Genomic DNA, 18,926 nt, shown 5'->3' on the forward strand with positions numbered 1-18,926 from the left:
ATTACAGTTTAAATCACTGAAACACTTGAAACTAATTGTTGAAATGCTGATTGTAAAATGATAGGGCAAGTACAACACAGACAGGACTCTTTATGGCTCACAATCAACTCCAAAGCAATTCACGACCGTACAATCAGGTCAGAGGGCACTCGCGCCCTTTAAGTGTGTTACAGGTACAACGCTTCAAATCTGGCAACCTTGGGACCGAGACCGAGCCGATTTTCGGACTTTCCGGATTTCGGACAAGAAAATCAAGTGCCTTTGTCCACTACCGAGACAGACAAAGTACTAACGGTGGCTGGGTCAGGTGGGATCGGGCCGGGTCAAGGGTCATTCGGCAAGGCTCGGACCAATCGCACGCCAAGTCAAGCCCGCTGGGTTTTGGACAATAATTCTGGATTTTATTTTACTGAATATCAAATGGGATTGTCTGAAAAATGTCTAATTTTCGGAGAGTCGGATTTGAGTGTTGTATCTGTAATGATGTTCCAAACCGAACACTATGCATAGGATTCTCCCGACAGATAGGTCGTGCAGAACGTCTAATCTTACACAGAATGTAACGACACGCCTATTCCGTGCAGCAGAGTGCGGCTGGGAAAGAAACCCTTACACTAGACCATGGTTGCATTACCCTGCACAAAGGAGCGGCTCTTTCTTACAAAGTTATTTAAATAATTCCAATTTTTGCTGCTCGCAGCATCAGTGAAAATCTTCATTAAATTTACAAAAAAAAACCTGCTTTATGCAATTATAAACACTTTAAATAAATCAACAGGCAATTCTCACGCCAACTTCAGGTAACTTGGCACGGAATAGTTGAACATTACAAAATCTAATTTGTAGAGGTTGAACAACTGTGTCTGGAAGGTAGAGCTGATGTTTTGGAAAAATTGCGCAGTCATTTCATCTGTAGTTCTGGTGGACTTGGCGTAGGTGGGGAACTTGATGTAATCCCCCACCCCGGCCAGACGCAGGATATAGTTTGCATCCTCCTGCAACGTCTCGTACTTGCCTATCAGGTCGTAGTGGATGTGGCAGGGGTGACACAGAGAGTAGACGGTCTCCCAGTGCTCGTTGAAGGGTTCCTCCCTCTGGGTGTGGGGGTCGATGAGGTAGCCCGTAAACTCCTCGAACTTCACATCGCTGCCGCTGCGCAGTGACTCCCGCGTGGCGTTCTTCCTCTGCCGCCGCACGATCTTGGTCCCGTACCGCTTGTGGAAGGACGTGTTGTACCTACGGGTGAACTTGTTCCTGTAGGCCGACACCAGCCTCTCAAAGGGCTCACGCACAAACATGAATTTCAGGTAGTTTTTCAAGCGGTGGTTGATCTCTGCGATGCTGTACTGGTTTAGGGTCTTCAGGTTGGAGGAGATGTGTGCCTCGTTGGCGGGGATTTCCATGGGGTCGCTGTATTTGCCCCTTCCCGTGAGGACCATCATGACTCTCTTCCAGTTCGTGCAGGCCACCTTGGGCACATAGCAGTAGATCATCTCATGGTCCTCATCTACCACCAAGTGTTTCAGGTCATCGGGGGTCAAAACCCGCCTTTTACGACTCCTGGCGCTGTTGGCTCGACATGTCTGAGCGACCTGGTTTCTTCGTACCTGATGTGCAAGTTCTGTGCTTGAGAATTCATACTGCAATAAAACACAGGAAATAATTAAGAACATGCAACAAGCACGTGGAACACAATAATCATGAGGTAATTTTACTGTCGTTCCTTTTGAAGGACGGCAGTGCACAAAAAGATGTCATTTAAATTCACTGATAACGCCACGCACGATTCCAATTTGTTTCAGTAGCTCACTGCAGGCCCCTCCCTTTGATTCACTAGAAAACTCAAATGGCAGTCAAGTAACGGCTTTGGGGCTCAGAATGGGAATCTAACACACAAGAACATCAGAAACAGGAGCAGGAGTCGGCCATTCGGCCCCTCTAGCCTGCTCCGCCATTCAATAAGATCATGGCTGAACTTCGACCTCAACTCCACTTTCCCGCCCGAACCCCTGATTCCCATTGGAGATGCTTTACAGTTAATCATTTCTGAACAGGGTGGACTTTTCTGGCTTTAGGAAGAATGTGAAGGCCTTAGAGAGGGAGCAGAAAAGATTTACGAGAATGGTTCCAGGGATGAGGGACTTCAGTGACGTGGATAGACTGGAGAAGTTGGGGTTGTTCTCCTTGGAGCAGAGAAGGTTGAGAGGAGATTTGATCGAGGTTCAAAATCATGAGGGGTCTGGACAGAGTGGATCGAGAGAAACTGTTCCCATTGGTGGAAGGGTCGAGAACCAGAGGACACAGATTTAAGGCGATTGGCAGAAGAACCAAAGGCGACAGGAGGGAAAACGTTTTTACGCAGCGAGTGGTTAGGATCTGGAATGCGCTGCCTGAGAGTGTGGTGGAGGCAGAATCAATCGAGGCTTTCAAAAGGGAATTGGATAAGTTCCTGAAGGGAAATAAATAGCAGGGCTCCGGGGAAAGGGCAGGGAGTGGGACTGGCTGAGGGGCTCCTGCAGAGAGCCGGCACGGGCTCGATGGGCCGAAGGGCCTCCCGTGCTGTAACCGTTCTGTGGGTCTTTTGGATGCCAGCTTGCCTGCTCTCTGTGCCTTTTACCTGAAAGGTGTCGGGGATGCGCTTAAGGGGCGGAGCTTGGCTGGTGCCTTCGGAGACTCCGCCCTAACGGGAGTCCGTAAATGAGGTGAGGGTGAGGGGGAGGAGAGGGGGAGGGTCGCTCGTGACCTCCTGCCTCACTTTCCGGTTTGCTCGCTGGCTAGGTGCCCCAAGGCGATCATGCCTGGGAGAACATGGCCCTGTGGTCTGCACCGGGCCTGCGGTGGTCTCGGGGCCAGACTGAAGACATCCAGGACTTGTTTCCTTTTACAAAACGCCCCCTGAATGTCACAGTTGACTCGGTAGCGAGAAGGCCCTGACCTCAGAGCCTCCCGAGGGGCCTTTCAGTTTCATTTCCCTTTGTCAGGGGACAGCCTGTGCCAGAATAGGGACTTGCATCATATAGCGCCTTTTACGACCACCGGATGATTAAAGCACTTTACAGCCACTTTTTGGAGTGTAGTCACTGTTGTAATGTGGGAAACGCAGCAGCCACCTTGTGCACAGCAAGCTCCCACACACAGCAATGTGATAATGACCAGATAATCTGTTTTAGTGATGTTGATTGAGGGATAAATATTGGCCCCAGGACACCGGGGATAACTCCCCTGCTCTTCTTCAAAATAGTTCCATGGGATCTTTTACATCCACCTGAGAGAGTAGACGGGGCCTCGGTTTAACATCTCATCCGAAAGACGGCACCTCCGACAGTGCAGCACTCCCTCAGTACTGCCCCTCTGACAGTGTGGCGTTCCCTCAGTACTGCCCCTCCGACAGTGCGGCACTCCCTCAGCACTGCCCCTCCCACAGCGCGGCGCTCCCTCAGTACTGCCCCTCCGACAGTGCGGCATTCCCTCAGCACTATCGCTCCGATAGTGTGGCACTCCCTCAGCACTGCACTGGAGTAGCAAGAAACATCTGCCCAGAAAGGTGACATATACAGGGATATATTTTGAAACCTGCATTGGACAGTCAGCAGCCAAGGGGTTAATTCGCTGCCTGCTTATTGAAATGCCCTCAGGAAAAGGGCCGAGGTAATTATTATTCAGGTAGATCGACCGATAGTCCCAATAAAAACTTCCACATAACGACCACAAGAACTTTTGATCTGCCACAAGCACAATCGGAGTTCCCCACACTCTCAGTGAGTGAAATGTTTGGTTGCTAAATCAAGGATAAAAGATCCAAGAAACGACTACCAGCAGAACAAAGCACTCACTTCATGCACCTCTTAAACCATTCTTTCTGTTCTGTACTGCCCTGTTTACTTTATAGAAGAGTCATTTATGGATCGATTGCAGAGACTGCTTATACTGTCTTTGTAACAGTAACCTGCCTTTAACATAGAACAATACCCCAAGATGCTTCTCAGCGGCGCATTCAGAAATAAATGTATGCCGAGCCAAAGAAGCCAGCAGGGGGCGACAAAAAGTTGAGTCAAAGAGATGAGATTCAAGGTAGGTCTTTGAGGGAGAGAGTGTGTTGGGGTAAGGGATTGGGTGTGGTGGGGTAAGGGAGAGAGTGTGGTGGGGTAAGGGATTGGGTGTGGTGGGGTAAGGGAGAGAGTGTGGTGGGGTAAGGGATTGGGTGTGGTGGGATAAGGGAGAGAGTGTGGTGGGGTAAGGGAGAGAGTGTGTTGGGGTAAGGGAGAGAGTGTGTTGGGGTAAGGGAGAGAGTGTGGTGGGGTAAGGGATTGAGTGTGTTGGGGTAAGGGAGAGAGTGTGGTGGGGTAAGGGATTGGGTGTGGTGGGGTAAGGGAGAGAGTGTGTTGGGGTAAGGGATTGACTGTGTTGGGGTAAGGGAGAGAGTGTGTTGGGGTAAGGGAGAGAGTGTGTTGGGGTAAGGGAGAGAGTGTGGTGGGGTAAGGGATTGAGTGTGTTGGGGTAAGGGAGAGAGTGTGTTAGAAACATAGAAACAGAAAATAGGTGCAGGAGTAGGCCATTTGGCCCTTTGAGCCTGCACCACCATTCAATAAGATCATGGCTGATCATTCACTCAGTACCCCTTTCCTGATTTTTCTCCATACCCCTAGATCCCCTTAGCCATAAGGGCCATATCTAACTCCCTCTTGAATATATCCAATGAACTAGCATCAAGTACTCTCTGCGGCAGGGAATTCCACAGGTTAACAACTCTCTGAGTGAAGAAGTTTCTCCTCATCTCAGTCCTAAATGGCTTACCCCTTATCCTTAGACTATGTCCCCTGGTTCTGCACTTCCCCAACATCGGGAACATTCTTCCTGCATCTAACCTGTCCAGTCCAATCAGAATCTTATACGTTTTTATGAGATCCCCTCTCATCCTTCTAAACTCCAGTGAATAAAGGCCCAGTTGATCCAGTCTCTCCTCATATGACAGTCCAGCCATCCCTGGAATCAGTCTGGTGAACCTTTGCTGCACTCCCTCAATAGCAAGAACGTCCTTCCTCAGATTAGGAGACCAAAACTGAACACAATATTCCAGGTGAGGCCTCACTAAGGCCCTGTACAACTGCAGTAAGACCTCCCTGTTCCTATACTCAAATCTCCTTGCTATGAAGGCCAACATACCATTTGTCTTCTTCACTGCCTGCTGTACCTGCATGCCCACTTTCAATGACTGATGTACCATGACACCCAGGTCTCATTGCACCTCCCCTTTTCCTAATCTGCCGCCATTCAGATAATATTCCCCAAAATGGATAACCTCACATTTATCCACATTATACTGCATCTTCCATACATTTACCCACTCACCTAACCTGTCCAGGTCACCCTGCAGCCTCTTAGCGTCCTCCTCACAGCTCACACCACCACCCAGTTTAGTGTCATCTGCAAACTTGGAGACATTTCCTTCATCTAAGTCGTTAATGTATATTGTAAATAGCTGGTGTCCCAGCACTGAGCCCTGCGGCACTCCACTAGTCACTGCCTGCCATTCTGAAAAGGACCCGTTTAACCCGACTCTCTGCTTCCTGTCTGCCAACCAGTTCCCTATCCATGTCAGTACATTACCCCCAATATCATGCACTTTGATTTTGCACACCAATCTCTTGTGCGGGACCTTGTCAAAAGCCTTTTGAAAGTTCAAATACACCACATCCACTGGTTCTCCCTTGTCCACTCTGCTAGTTACATCCTCAAAAAATTCCAGAAAGTTCGTCAAGCATGATTCCCCCTTCATAAATTCATGCTGACTTTGACCGATCCTGTCACTGCTTTCCAAATGCGCTACTATTTCATCCTTAATAATTGATGCCAACATTTTCCCCACTACTGATGTCAGGCTAACTGGTCTATAATTACCCGCTTTCTCTCTCCCTCCTTTTTTAAAAAGTGGTGTTACATTAGCTACCCTCCAGTCCATAGGAACTGATCCAGAGTCGATAGACTGTTGGAAAATGATCACCAATGCATCCACTACTTCTAGGGCCACTTCCTTAAGTACTCTGGGATGCAGACTATCAGGCCCCGGGATTTATCGGCCTTCAATCCCATCAATTTCCCTAACACAATTTCCCGCCTAATAAGGATATCCTTCAGTTCCTCCTTCTCACTAGACCCATTGCCCTCTAGTACATTCGGAAGGTTATTTGTGTCTTCCTTCGTGAAGACAGAACCGAAGTATTTGTTCAATTGGTCTGCCATTTCTTTGTTCCACATTATAAATTCACCTGAATCCGACTGCAAGGGACCTACGTTTGTCTTCACTAATCTTTTTCTCTTCACATACTTATAGAAGCTTTTGCAGTCAGTTTTTATGTTCCCTGCAAGCTTCCTCTCGTACTCTATTTTCCTCTTCTTAATTAAACCCTTAGTCCTCCTCTGTTGAATTCTAAATTTCTCCCAGTCCTCAGGTTTGTTGCTTTTTCTGGCCAATTTATATGCCTCTTCCTTGGATTTAACACTATCCTTAATTTCCCTTGTTAGCCACGGTTGAGCCTTCCCCGTTTTATTTTTATTCCAGGCAGGGATGTACAATTGCTGAAGTTCATCCATGTGATCTTTAAATGTTTGCCATTGCTTATCCACCGTCAACCCTTTAAGTATCATTTCCCAGTCTATTCTAGCCAATTCACGCCTCATACCATCGAAGTTACCTTTCCTTAAGTTCAGGACCCTAGTTTCTGAATTAACTGTGTCACTCTCCATCTTAATAAAGAATGCTACCATATTATGGACACTCTTCCACAAGGGGCCTCGCACAACAAGATTGCTAATTAGTCCCTTCGCATTACACATCAGCCAGTCTAGGATGGCCAGCCCTCTAGTTGGTTCCTCGACATATTGGTCTAGAAAACCATCCCTAATACACTCCAGGAAATCCTGCTCCACTGCATTGCTACCAGTTTGGTTAGCCCTATAAATATGTCGATTAAAGTCGCCCATGCTAACTGCTGTACCTTTATTGCACACCTCCCTTATTTCCTGTTTGATGCTGTCCCCAACCTCACTACTACTGTTTGGTGGTCTGTACACAACTCCCACTAGCGTTTTCTGCCCTTTGGTATTCCGCAGCTCCACCCATACCGATTCCACATCATCCAGGCTAATGTCCCTCCTTACTATTGCATTAATTTCCTCGTTAACTAGCAACGCCACTCCGCCTCTTGAAGGACCTCATCCCATTTTTTACCTATATGCACCACGACAACTGGCTGTTCTTCCTCCCTTTTCAGAATGTCCTGCACCTGCTCCAAGATATCCTTGACCCTTGCACCAGGGAGGCAACATACCATCCTGGAGTCTCGGTTGCGACCGCAGAAACGCCTATCTATTCCCCTTACAATCGAATCCCATATCACTATCGCTCTCCCACTCTTTTTCCTGCCCTCCTGTGCAACAGGGCCACCCACGGTGCCATGAACTTGGCTGCTGTTGCTCCCCCCGATGAGTCATCCCCCTCAACAGTACCCAAAGCGGTGTATCTGTTTTGCAGGGGGATGACCATTGGTGGGGTACGGGAGAGAGTGTTGTGGGGTACGGGAGAGAGTGTGGTGGGGTACGGGAGAGAGTGTGGTGGGGTATGGGAGAGAGTGCGGTGGGGTACGGGAGAGAGTGTGTGGGGTACGGGAGAGAGTGTGGCGTGGTATGGGAGAGAGTGTGGTGGGGTACAGGAGAGTGTGGTGGGGTAAGGGAGAGAGTGTGCTGGGGTACGGGAGAGTGTGGTGGGGTACGGGAGAGAGTGTGGTGGGGTACGGGAGAGAGTGTGGTGGGGTACAGGAGAGTGTGGTGGGGTACGGGAGAGTGTGTGTGGGGTACGGGAGAGAGTGTGTGGGGTACGGGAGAGAGTGTGGTGGGGTACGGGAGAGTGTGGTGGGGTACGGGAGAGTGTGGTGGGGTACGGGAGAGTGTGGTGGGGTACGGGAGAGTGTGGTGGGGTACAGAAGAGAGTGTGGTGGGGTACAGAAGAGAGTGTGGTGGGGTACGGGAGAGTGCGTGGGGTACGGGAGAGTGTGGTGGGGTACAGGAGAGAGTGTGGTGGGCTACGGGAGAGAGTGTGGTGGGGTACGGGAGAGTGTGGTGGGGTACGGGAGAGTGTGTGGTGGGGTACGGGAGAGTGTGTGGGGTACGGGAGAGAGTGTGGTGAGGTACGGGAGAGTGTGGTGGGGTACGGGAGAGAGTGTGGTGGGGTACGGGAGAGTGTGTGGTGGGGTACGGGAGAGAGTGTGGTGGGGTACGGGAGAGAGTGTGGTGGGGTACGAGAGAGAGTGTGGTGGGGTACGGGAGAGTGTGTGGGGTACGGGAGAGAGTGTGGTGGGGTACGGGAGAGTGTGGTGGGGTACGAGAGAGAGTGTGGTGGGGTACGGGAGAGAGTGTGGTGGGGTACGGGAGAGAGTGTGGTGGGGTACGGGAGAGAGTGTGGTGGGGTAAGGGAGAGTGTGTGGTGGGGTACAGGAGAGTGTGGTGGGGTACGGGAGAGTGTGGTGGGGTACGGGAGAGTGTGGTGGGGTACGGGAGAGAGTGTGGTGGGGTACGGGAGAGAGTGTGGTGGGGTACGGGAGAGAGTGTGGTGGGATACGGGAGAGTGTGGTGGGGTACAGGAGAGAGTGTGGTGGGGTACAGGAGAGAGTGTGGTGGGGTACGGGAGAGTGTGGCGGGGTATGGGAGAGAGTGTGGGGTACGGGAGAGTGTGGTGGGGTATGGGAGAGAGTGTGGTGGGGTACGGGAGAGAGTGTGGGGTACGGGAGAGAGTGTGGGGTACGGGAGAGTGTGGAGGGGTACGGGAGAGAGTGTGGGGTACGGGAGAGTGTGGTGGGGTACGGGAGAGTGTGGTGGGGTACGGGAGAGTGTGGTGGGGTACAGGAGAGAGTGTGGTGGGGTACGGGAGAGAGTGTGGTGGGGTACGGGAGAGTGTGGCGGGGTACGGGAGAGAGTGTGGGGTACGGGAGAGTGTGGAGGGGTACGGGAGAGAGTGTGGGGTACGGGAGAATGTGGAGGGGTACGGGAGAGAGTGTGGGGTACGGGAGAGTGTGTGGTGGGGTACGGGAGAGTGTGGCGGGGTACGGGAGAGAGTGTGGGGTACGGGAGAGTGTGTGGTGGGGTACGGGAGAGAGTGTGGTGGGGTACGGGAGAGTGTGGTGGGGTACGGGAGAGAGTGTGGTGGGGTACGGGAGAGTGTGGCGGGGTACGGGAGAGAGTGTGGTGGGGTACGGGAGAGAGTGTGGGGTACGGGAGAGTGTGGTGGGGTACGGGAGAGTGTGGTGGGGTACGGGAGAGAGTGTGGTGGGGTACGGGAGAGTGTGGTGGGGTACGGGAGAGTGTGGTGGGGTACGGGAGAGAGTGTGGGGTACGGGAGAGAGTGTGGTGGGGTACAGGAGAGTGTGGTGGGGTACAGGAGAGAGTGTGGTGGGGTACGGGAGAGAGTGTGGTGGGGTACGGGAGAGTGTGGTGGGGTACAGGAGAGAGTGTGGTGGGGTACGGGAGAGAGTGTGGTGGGGTACGGGAGAGTGTGGTGGGGTACGGGAGAGAGTGGTGGGGTACGGGAGAGAGTGGTGGGGTACGGGAGAGTGTGGTGGGGTACGGGAGACAGTGTGGTGGGGTACGAGAGAGTGTGGTGGGGTACGGGAGAGTGTGTGGGGTACGGGAGAGTGTGGTGGGGTACGGGGGAGTGTGTGGGGTACGGGAGAGAGTGTGGTGGGGTACGGGAGAGTGTGGTGGGGTACGGGAGAGAGTGTGGGGTACGGGAGAGAGTGTGGTGGGGTACAGGAGAGTGTGGTGGGGTACGGGAGAGAGTATGGGGTACGGGAGAGAGTATGGGGTACGGGAGAGTGTGGTGGGGTACGGGAGAGTGTGGTGGGGTACGGGAGAGTGTGGTGGGGTACGGGAGAGAGTGTGGGGTACGGGAGAGAGTGTGGTGGGGTACGGGAGAGTGTGGTGGGGTACGGGAGAGAGTGTGGGGTACGGGAGAGAGTGTGGGGTACGGGAGAGTGTGGTGGGGTACGGGAGAGTGTGGTGGGGTACGGGAGAGAGTGTGGTGGGGTACGGGAGAGTGTGGTGGGGTACGGGAGAGAGTGTGGTGGGGTACGGGAGAGAGTGTGGGGTACGGGAGAGTGTGGCGGGGTATGGGAGAGAGTGTGGGGTACGGGAGAGTGTGGTGGGGTACGGGAGAGAGTGTGGGGTACGGGAGAGAGTGTGGGGTACGGGAGAGTGTGGTGGGGTACGGGAGAGAGTGTGGGGTACGGGAGAGAGTGTGGGGTACGGGAGAGTGTGGTGGGGTACGGGAGAGAGTGTGGGGTACGGGAGAGAGTGTGGGGTACGGGAGAGTGTGGTGGGGTACGGGAGAGTGTGGTGGGGTACGGCAGAGAGTGTGGTGGGGTACGGGAGAGTGTGGTGGGGTACGGGAGAGTGTGTGGGGTACGGGAGAGTGTGGTGGGGTACGGGAGAGTGTGGTGGGGTACGGGAGAGTGTGGTGGGGTACGGGAGAGTGTGGTGGGGTACGGGAGAGAGTGTGGGGTACGGGAGAGTGTGGTGGGGTACGGGAGAGTGTGGTGGGGTACGGGAGAGAGTGTGGGGTACGGGAGAGAGTGTGGTGGGGTACGGGAGAGTGTGGTGAGGTACGGGAGAGAGTGTGGTGTACGGGAGAGAGTGTGGGGTACGGGAGAGTGTGGTGGGGTATGGGAGAGAGTGTGGGGTACGGGAGAGTGTGGTGGGGTACGGGAGAGTGTGTGGGGTACGGGAGAGTGTGGTGGGGTACGGGAGAGAGTGTGGGGTACGGGAGAGAGTGTGGGGTACGGGAGAGAGTGTGGGGTACGGGAGAGAGTATGGGGTACGGGAGAGAGTGCGGGGTACGGGAGAGAGTGTGGGGTACGGGAGAGTGTGGTGGGGTACGGGAGAGTGTGGTGGGGTACGGGAGAGTGTGGTGGGGTACGGGAGAGTGTGGTGGGGTACGGGAGAGTGTGGCGGGGTATGGGAGAGAGTGTGGGGTACGGGAGAGTGTGGTGGGGTATGGGAGAGAGTGTGGTGGGGTACGGGAGAGAGTGTGGGGTACGGGAGAGAGTGTGGGGTACGGGAGAGTGTGGAGGGGTACGGGAGAGAGTGTGGGGTACGGGAGAGTGTGGTGGGGTACGGGAGAGTGTGGTGGGGTACGGGAGAGTGTGGTGGGGTACAGGAGAGAGTGTGGTGGGGTACGGGAGAGAGTGTGGTGGGGTACGGGAGAGTGTGGCGGGGTACGGGAGAGAGTGTGGGGTACGGGAGAGTGTGGAGGGGTACGGGAGAGAGTGTGGGGTACGGGAGAATGTGGAGGGGTACGGGAGAGAGTGTGGGGTACGGGAGAGTGTGTGGTGGGGTACGGGAGAGTGTGGCGGGGTACGGGAGAGAGTGTGGGGTACGGGAGAGTGTGTGGTGGGGTACGGGAGAGAGTGTGGTGGGGTACGGGAGAGTGTGGTGGGGTACGGGAGAGAGTGTGGTGGGGTACGGGAGAGTGTGGCGGGGTACGGGAGAGAGTGTGGTGGGGTACGGGAGAGAGTGTGGGGTACGGGAGAGTGTGGTGGGGTACGGGAGAGTGTGGTGGGGTACGGGAGAGAGTGTGGTGGGGTACGGGAGAGTGTGGTGGGGTACGGGAGAGTGTGGTGGGGTACGGGAGAGAGTGTGGGGTACGGGAGAGAGTGTGGTGGGGTACAGGAGAGTGTGGTGGGGTACAGGAGAGAGTGTGGTGGGGTACGGGAGAGAGTGTGGTGGGGTACGGGAGAGTGTGGTGGGGTACAGGAGAGAGTGTGGTGGGGTACGGGAGAGAGTGTGGTGGGGTACGGGAGAGTGTGGTGGGGTACGGGAGAGAGTGGTGGGGTACGGGAGAGAGTGGTGGGGTACGGGAGAGTGTGGTGGGGTACGGGAGACAGTGTGGTGGGGTACGAGAGAGTGTGGTGGGGTACGGGAGAGTGTGTGGGGTACGGGAGAGTGTGGTGGGGTACGGGGGAGTGTGTGGGGTACGGGAGAGAGTGTGGTGGGGTACGGGAGAGTGTGGTGGGGTACGGGAGAGAGTGTGGGGTACGGGAGAGAGTGTGGTGGGGTACAGGAGAGTGTGGTGGGGTACGGGAGAGAGTATGGGGTACGGGAGAGAGTATGGGGTACGGGAGAGTGTGGTGGGGTACGGGAGAGTGTGGTGGGGTACGGGAGAGTGTGGTGGGGTACGGGAGAGAGTGTGGGGTACGGGAGAGAGTGTGGTGGGGTACGGGAGAGTGTGGTGGGGTACGGGAGAGAGTGTGGGGTACGGGAGAGAGTGTGGGGTACGGGAGAGTGTGGTGGGGTACGGGAGAGTGTGGTGGGGTACGGGAGAGAGTGTGGTGGGGTACGGGAGAGTGTGGTGGGGTACGGGAGAGAGTGTGGTGGGGTACGGGAGAGAGTGTGGGGTACGGGAGAGTGTGGCGGGGTATGGGAGAGAGTGTGGGGTACGGGAGAGTGTGGTGGGGTACGGGAGAGAGTGTGGGGTACGGGAGAGAGTGTGGGGTACGGGAGAGTGTGGTGGGGTACGGGAGAGAGTGTGGGGTACGGGAGAGAGTGTGGGGTACGGGAGAGTGTGGTGGGGTACGGGAGAGAGTGTGGGGTACGGGAGAGAGTGTGGGGTACGGGAGAGTGTGGTGGGGTACGGGAGAGTGTGGTGGGGTACGGCAGAGAGTGTGGTGGGGTACGGGAGAGTGTGGTGGGGTACGGGAGAGTGTGTGGGGTACGGGAGAGTGTGGTGGGGTACGGGAGAGTGTGGTGGGGTACGGGAGAGTGTGGTGGGGTACGGGAGAGTGTGGTGGGGTACGGGAGAGAGTGTGGGGTACGGGAGAGTGTGGTGGGGTACGGGAGAGTGTGGTGGGGTACGGGAGAGAGTGTGGGGTACGGGAGAGAGTGTGGTGGGGTACGGGAGAGTGTGGTGAGGTACGGGAGAGAGTGTGGTGTACGGGAGAGAGTGTGGGGTACGGGAGAGTGTGGTGGGGTATGGGAGAGAGTGTGGGGTACGGGAGAGTGTGGTGGGGTACGGGAGAGTGTGTGGGGTACGGGAGAGTGTGGTGGGGTACGGGAGAGAGTGTGGGGTACGGGAGAGAGTGTGGGGTACGGGAGAGAGTGTGGGGTACGGGAGAGAGTATGGGGTACGGGAGAGAGTGCGGGGTACGGGAGAGAGTGTGGGGTACGGGAGAGTGTGGTGGGGTACGGGAGAGTGTGGTGGGGTACGGGAGAGTGTGGTGGGGTACGGGAGAGTGTGGTGGGGTACGGGAGAGTGTGGTGGGGTACGGGAGAGTGTGTGGGGTACGGGAGAGTGTGGTGGGGTACGGGAGAGTGTGGTCGGGTACGGGAGAGTGTGGTCGGGTACGGGAGAGTGTGTGGGGTACGGGAGAGTGTGGTGGGGTACGGGAGAGAGTGTGGGGTACGGGAGAGAGTGTGGTGGGGTACGGGAGAGTGTGGTGGGGTACGGGAGAGAGTGTGGGGTACGGGAGAGTGTGGTGGGGTACGGGAGAGAGTGTGGGGTACGGGAGAGAGTGTGGTGGGGTACGGGAGAGTGTGGTGGGGTATGGGAGAGAGTGTGGGGTACGGGAGAGTGTGGTGGGGTACGGGAGAGTGTGGTGGGGTACGGGAGAGAGTGTGGGGTAGGGGAGAGAGTGTGGGGTACGGGAGAGTGTGGTGGGGTACGGGAGAGTGTGGTGGGGTACGGGAGAGTGTGGTGGGGTACGGGAGAGAGTGTGGGGTACGGGAGAGAGTGTGGGGTACGGGAGAGTGTGGTGGGGTACGGGAGAGAGTGGTGGGGTACGGGAGAGTGTGGTGGGGTACGGGAGTGAGTGTGGGATACGGGAGATTGTGTTGGGGTACGGGAGAGAGTGTGGGATACGGGAGAGTGTGGTGGGGTACGGGAGAGAGTGTGGGGTACGGGAGAGTGTGGTGGTGAGGGGCTGGTGATTAGGCAGGAGATTTGTGAGTTGTTGGCTGAAGGCACTGCTGCCCATGGGTCTTCTTCTTCGGCAGTCCCTCGAGTCGAGGATGATTTGCTTCTACAAAAGTTCCCAGGTGTTTCAATATTCCGGATCCCGAACTACATCCCGAAGGGTGGAAGATGCCTGTGTGTGAGTTTTTTTAACATGGGGTGACCGTTGCACACCAGCCACCACACGGGCTTGACAGAGCTAGGTCTTGGTCCAGTGGCAAGGGTTAACCAGGACGACTGGAGACCTGCTCTGCTGCACAGACCTAGTGTGCTCACATATCGCAGTGTGGGCTGGGTCCGTGCTGCCCCTGGGCCCCGAACTCACGCCTCTCCTGGGCCCCGAACAAGTCGCTCTACAATCTCTGGCCACTCCTTCGCCCCCGACCTCACCGCTCCTGCTGTACCGGCCCACGCTCCAATCACCGACCTGGGTCATGGTGCTGTCCAATCTAGTCACCCTCCTCCAAGTCGTTGCCTGGTGAGGCAGCGGGGGGAACAGGGAGGGGTGAGGGGGCAGGGGTGTTGGGGCGGGGCAGTGGGTTGGGGCAGTGGGCAGGGCGTGGGGGAGGGGGCAGTGGGCATTGGAAGGAAGTGAAGTTATCGCTGGAGGTGCTCTGCCTATGTTCGGATGGGGTAAGAATCAGATGGGGGCAGTGGGCGAGGGCATGGGCGGGGCAGTGGGAATGGGTGGGGGCGGGGGCAGTGGGCCGGGGCAGGTGCAATGGGCGGGGCAGTGAGAATGGGTGGGGGCGGGGGCAGTGGGCAGGGGCAGTGGGCGGAGACAGTGGGTGGGGGCAGGGGTAGTGGCAGTGGGCGGGGGCAGTGGGTGGGGGCAGGGGCTGTGGGCGGGGGCAGTGGGTGGGTGCACTGGGCGGGGCAGTGGGCATGGAGCAGTGGGCGGGGGCCGGGGCAATGGGCGGGTCTGTGGGCGGGGGCAGGGGCTGTGGACGGGGGCAGTGTGCGTGGGCAGTGGGTGGGGCAGTGGGCGTAGGCAGTGGGCAGGGCAGTGGGTGGGGCAGTGGGCGTAGCAGTGGGTGGGGCAGTGGGCGTAGGCAGTGGGCGGGGCAGTGTGTGGGGCAGTGGGCGTAGGCAGTGGGCGGGGCAGTGGGTGGGGCAGTGGGCGGGGCAGTGGGCGGGGGCTGTGGCCGGGGCAATGGGCAGGGGCAGTGGGCGGGGCAGTGGGTGGGGCACTGGGCGGGACAGTGGGCGTAGGCAGTGGGTGGGGCAATGGGCGTAGGCAGTGAGCGGGGCAGTGGGCGGGGGCAGTGGGTGGGGGCAGGGGCTGTGAGCGGGGCAGTGGGTGGGGCTGTGGGCGGGGGCAGGGGCTGTGGGCGGGGGCAGTGGGTGGGGACAGGGGCTGTGGGCAGGGGCAGTGGGTGGGTGCAGTGGGCGGGGCAGTGGGTGGGGCAGTGGGCGGGGCAGTGGGTGGGGGCAGGGGCTGTGGGCGGGGGCAGTGGGTGGGGCAGTGGGCGGGGCAGTGGGCATGGAGCAGTGGGCGGGGGCCGGGGCAATGGGCGGGGCTGTGCCAATGAGTTGCACAATGAGAGGGAGGCAGAGCAGGTGGACAGTGTGATTGACAGGTTGAAAGGCTGCGGGGAAGTCGAGGAGAATGTGATTTGACTCGGGATATTTTGGCACAGTGGCCGGGTGGAACTTGACTGGAGTTGCTGGAGAGAGGGATTTGGATTCGGGAGGCAATGACATGTTCAAGGACTTTGGAAGGGAAAGGATGCTTTGAGATGGTGTGGTAGTTTTTGAAGATGTGTTTTTGAGGAGCGAAGTAGTTTTCTAAGGCATAGGGCGTCATTTGCAGCAAAACATCAATAGAAAGCTGCTGATGTCACACAGCTGACTGTATCACTGCGAGTCAGGCTAGCTGAAGTCTCACCAATCTGTTTTTTGCAATCACCAACTAGTGACAATAATCCAACCAATGGCCATCCTCCATTCCTGGATGGGTGTTTGAGTAAACCAGGCGTGGTTGGCATCAAGTTGGCTCCGTGGTGCCATGCCTGGCAACTCGGGGTTGGATCTGGGTTTGACAATTCAATACCTGAGTCAGGCAGATCTGAAGGGCACTACAGGGGTGATAGTGGGACCATCAGTCCAGCTCATTGATAGGACCTGGAGGTAGAGATCCATCTCTGGGGTTAGGATTCTTTCCATTTGAACATAAGAACGTAAGAAATAGGAGCAGGAGCCTGCTCCGCCATTCAATAAGATCTTCGATCTCAACTCCATTTTCCTGCACTATCCCCATATCCCTCAATTCCCTTAATATACAAAACATAGAAACCCCTAGAAACATAGAAAATAGGAGCAGTACTAAGCCATTCAATATGATCATGGCTGATCCTCTATCTCAACACCATATTCCCACCTTCTCCCCAAACCCCTTGATGCCTTTTGTGTCTAGAAAGCTATCTATCTTCCTCTTAAATATATTCAGTGACTTGGCCTCCACAGCCTTCTGTGGTAGAGAATTCCACAGGTTCACCACCCTCTGAGTGAAAACATTTCTCCTCATCTTAGGCCTAAATTTCCTACCCCGTATCCTGAGACTGTGACCCTTTGTTCTAGACTTCCCAGCCCGGGAAAACATCCTCCCCACATCCAGTCTATCCAACCCAGTCAGAATTTTATACGTTTCAATGAGATCCCCTCTCATTCTTCTAAACTCTAGTGAATACAGGCCTAGTCGTCCCAATCTCTCCTCATACGACAATCCTGCCATTCCAGAAATCAGTCTGGTGAACCTTCACTGCACTCCCTCTATGGCAAGTATATATTTTCTTAGGTAAGGAGACCAAAACTGCACACAGTACTCCAGGTGTGGTCTCACCAAGGCCCTGTATAACTAGAGTAAGACATCCTTGCTCCTGTACTCAAACCCTCTTGCAATGAAGGCCAACATACCATTTGTCTATCGATCGTAGTCTTGAATATGCTGTCACTTAAGAAATGTTGTATGTTTCAATGAGATCACCTCTCCTTCTAAACTCTAGAGAATATCGTCCTAGTCTACACCATACTTTGTTGGCACCAATTAACCCTACAAGCCGATGTGTCAATGGTCCAGGAAGCTGCATGGTCTTAGGCAGTTAACCTCTTGCAGTGCCCCAAATACACCTGGGCCTTGGCTCTTACCAACCTGCACCCAACGTCAGGTAAGTAAGGTGTGTGTTCCAATGAGAGAGTGAGTGCACTCAGTCTCCGGCAAACAGAAAGTCCACATACGCATTCCACAGTGGTTTGGTTTTAAGCGGAAGTGTTGGCTTTCCATGCACATGCCTGACTAAAAGAAAGTTTGATTTTACACCCATGCCATTATATATTGTCAGTGCAAAGCCATTCTTTTACTGAAACTAAAGTGCTTGAATTTATTTAGTGCCTTTCACGACCTCAGTATGTTCCAAAGCGCTTTACAGACAATGAAGTATTTTTGAAGTATACCTAAGCTCTGAAATTCCTTTCCTAAACCTCTCTCTCCTCCTTTAAGATGCTTCTTAAAACTGACCTCTTTGTCCAAGCTTTTGGTCACCTGTCCTAATACCTGTTATGTGGCTCGTGTGTAAATTGTGTTCAATAACTCTCCTGTGAAATGCCTTTGGATGGATGTTTTACTATGTTTAGGTGCTTTATAAATGAAAGTTTTTGTGGCTGCTGTTAATGTAGGAAATGCAGCAGCCAATTTGCGCACAGCAAGCTCCCCCAAACAGCAATGTGACAATGACCAGACTATCTGTTTGTTAGTGGTTTAGCTGAGAGATAAATATTGGCCAAGCCACCAGGGATAACTCCCCTGCTCCTCTCTGGAATAGTATCCTGGAACTTTTACTTCCACCTGAGAGGGCAGATGGGGCCTCGGTTTATCGGCTCCAGAACATGGCACCTCTGACAGTGCAGCACTCCCTCAGCACTGCACTGGAGTCAGCCGAGATTTAGCTGCTCAAGCCTCTGGAGCGGGACTTGAACCCACGACCTTGTGATCAGAGCTCAAAGACAATTAGCGAAACCCACTGAGCCACGGCTGACACCTGCCTTGAGGCTCCCACCACTCTTTACTAATTATAAACAGCTGTATATCCGGTAAGCTATTCTTTAATTAGTAAAAAGGAAAGCTGATTGGCAGTCAGGCACAGCAGGCAGTGCTATGTATATCCGTCCCGCACGTGTTCATGTGGTTCCTGGGCCCGTGTCAAATGGCCATCACAGTGCCAACTAAGTCTCTGTTTGCACGCTTGTTGAGAATGTGGATGTTACTGTCTCAGTACTTGCAATATAAAGTCAGCATGAACCAATTTCCTTTCATGTTCTACATGGGTTTCCACACAACTCATTATATGGCTGTTAGGCAGAGCTGCTACGATCCAGGCTTGGCATCATCTTAATAAGCTCCAGATGTGAAACCGCGCCCCGATCGGACATGCAGTTCGGAGAGAGAAAATAAAAAGAGTGCAAAGTAAAATAATGACGTTAACTCGGCAACGCTTCATTTCAAGCAATCTTTTTGCCTTCCATATTTACAACCTTGGGCTTTTCAAAATTGAAGCACGTCATTCAATTTCACATGGGCTTTGGAAAATAAAACGGATCGATAAAACGGCTATCCCTGTACCTCAGCTTAACATGGCATAATAATGGATTAACTAACAGCCTAGCAACATCAAGCAATATATCCAGAGCGAGGGACTACATCTTAATCAACTACAAGTATAAATATTGCAGATACTTGAGGGGCTTGCAAGGCTCACTTGAAAGCCTCAGATAACCGAGCATTTTTTAAACCACTTTGGTATATACCTACCATTACTGTATATATTTACCATCATTGTATATATATATATATATATACACACACACCATTACTGTATATATATATATATTTACCATTTCTGCATATATTTACCATCACTGTATATATACCATTACT

At 54.3% G+C, this 18,926-nt stretch overlaps 1 protein-coding gene across 1 annotated transcript in view; it reads right to left on the reverse strand.

The window, feature by feature from the left end:
* Positions 1-742: 742 nt before the first annotated feature.
* The window catches only part of chst11 (carbohydrate (chondroitin 4) sulfotransferase 11), a 306,283-nt gene continuing 288,099 nt past the window's right edge, over positions 743-18,926 (reverse strand). Inside the window, exon 3 of the mRNA XM_070901519.1 lies at positions 743-1,640. Coding sequence (XP_070757620.1) covers positions 786-1,640 — 855 coding nt within the window. The 3' untranslated portion in view covers positions 743-785. The remainder of the gene's footprint in view (positions 1,641-18,926) is intronic.

The sequence above is a fragment of the Pristiophorus japonicus genome, chromosome 15, assembly GCF_044704955.1.
Source record: "Pristiophorus japonicus isolate sPriJap1 chromosome 15, sPriJap1.hap1, whole genome shotgun sequence".
Lineage (NCBI taxonomy): Eukaryota > Metazoa > Chordata > Chondrichthyes > Pristiophoridae > Pristiophorus > Pristiophorus japonicus.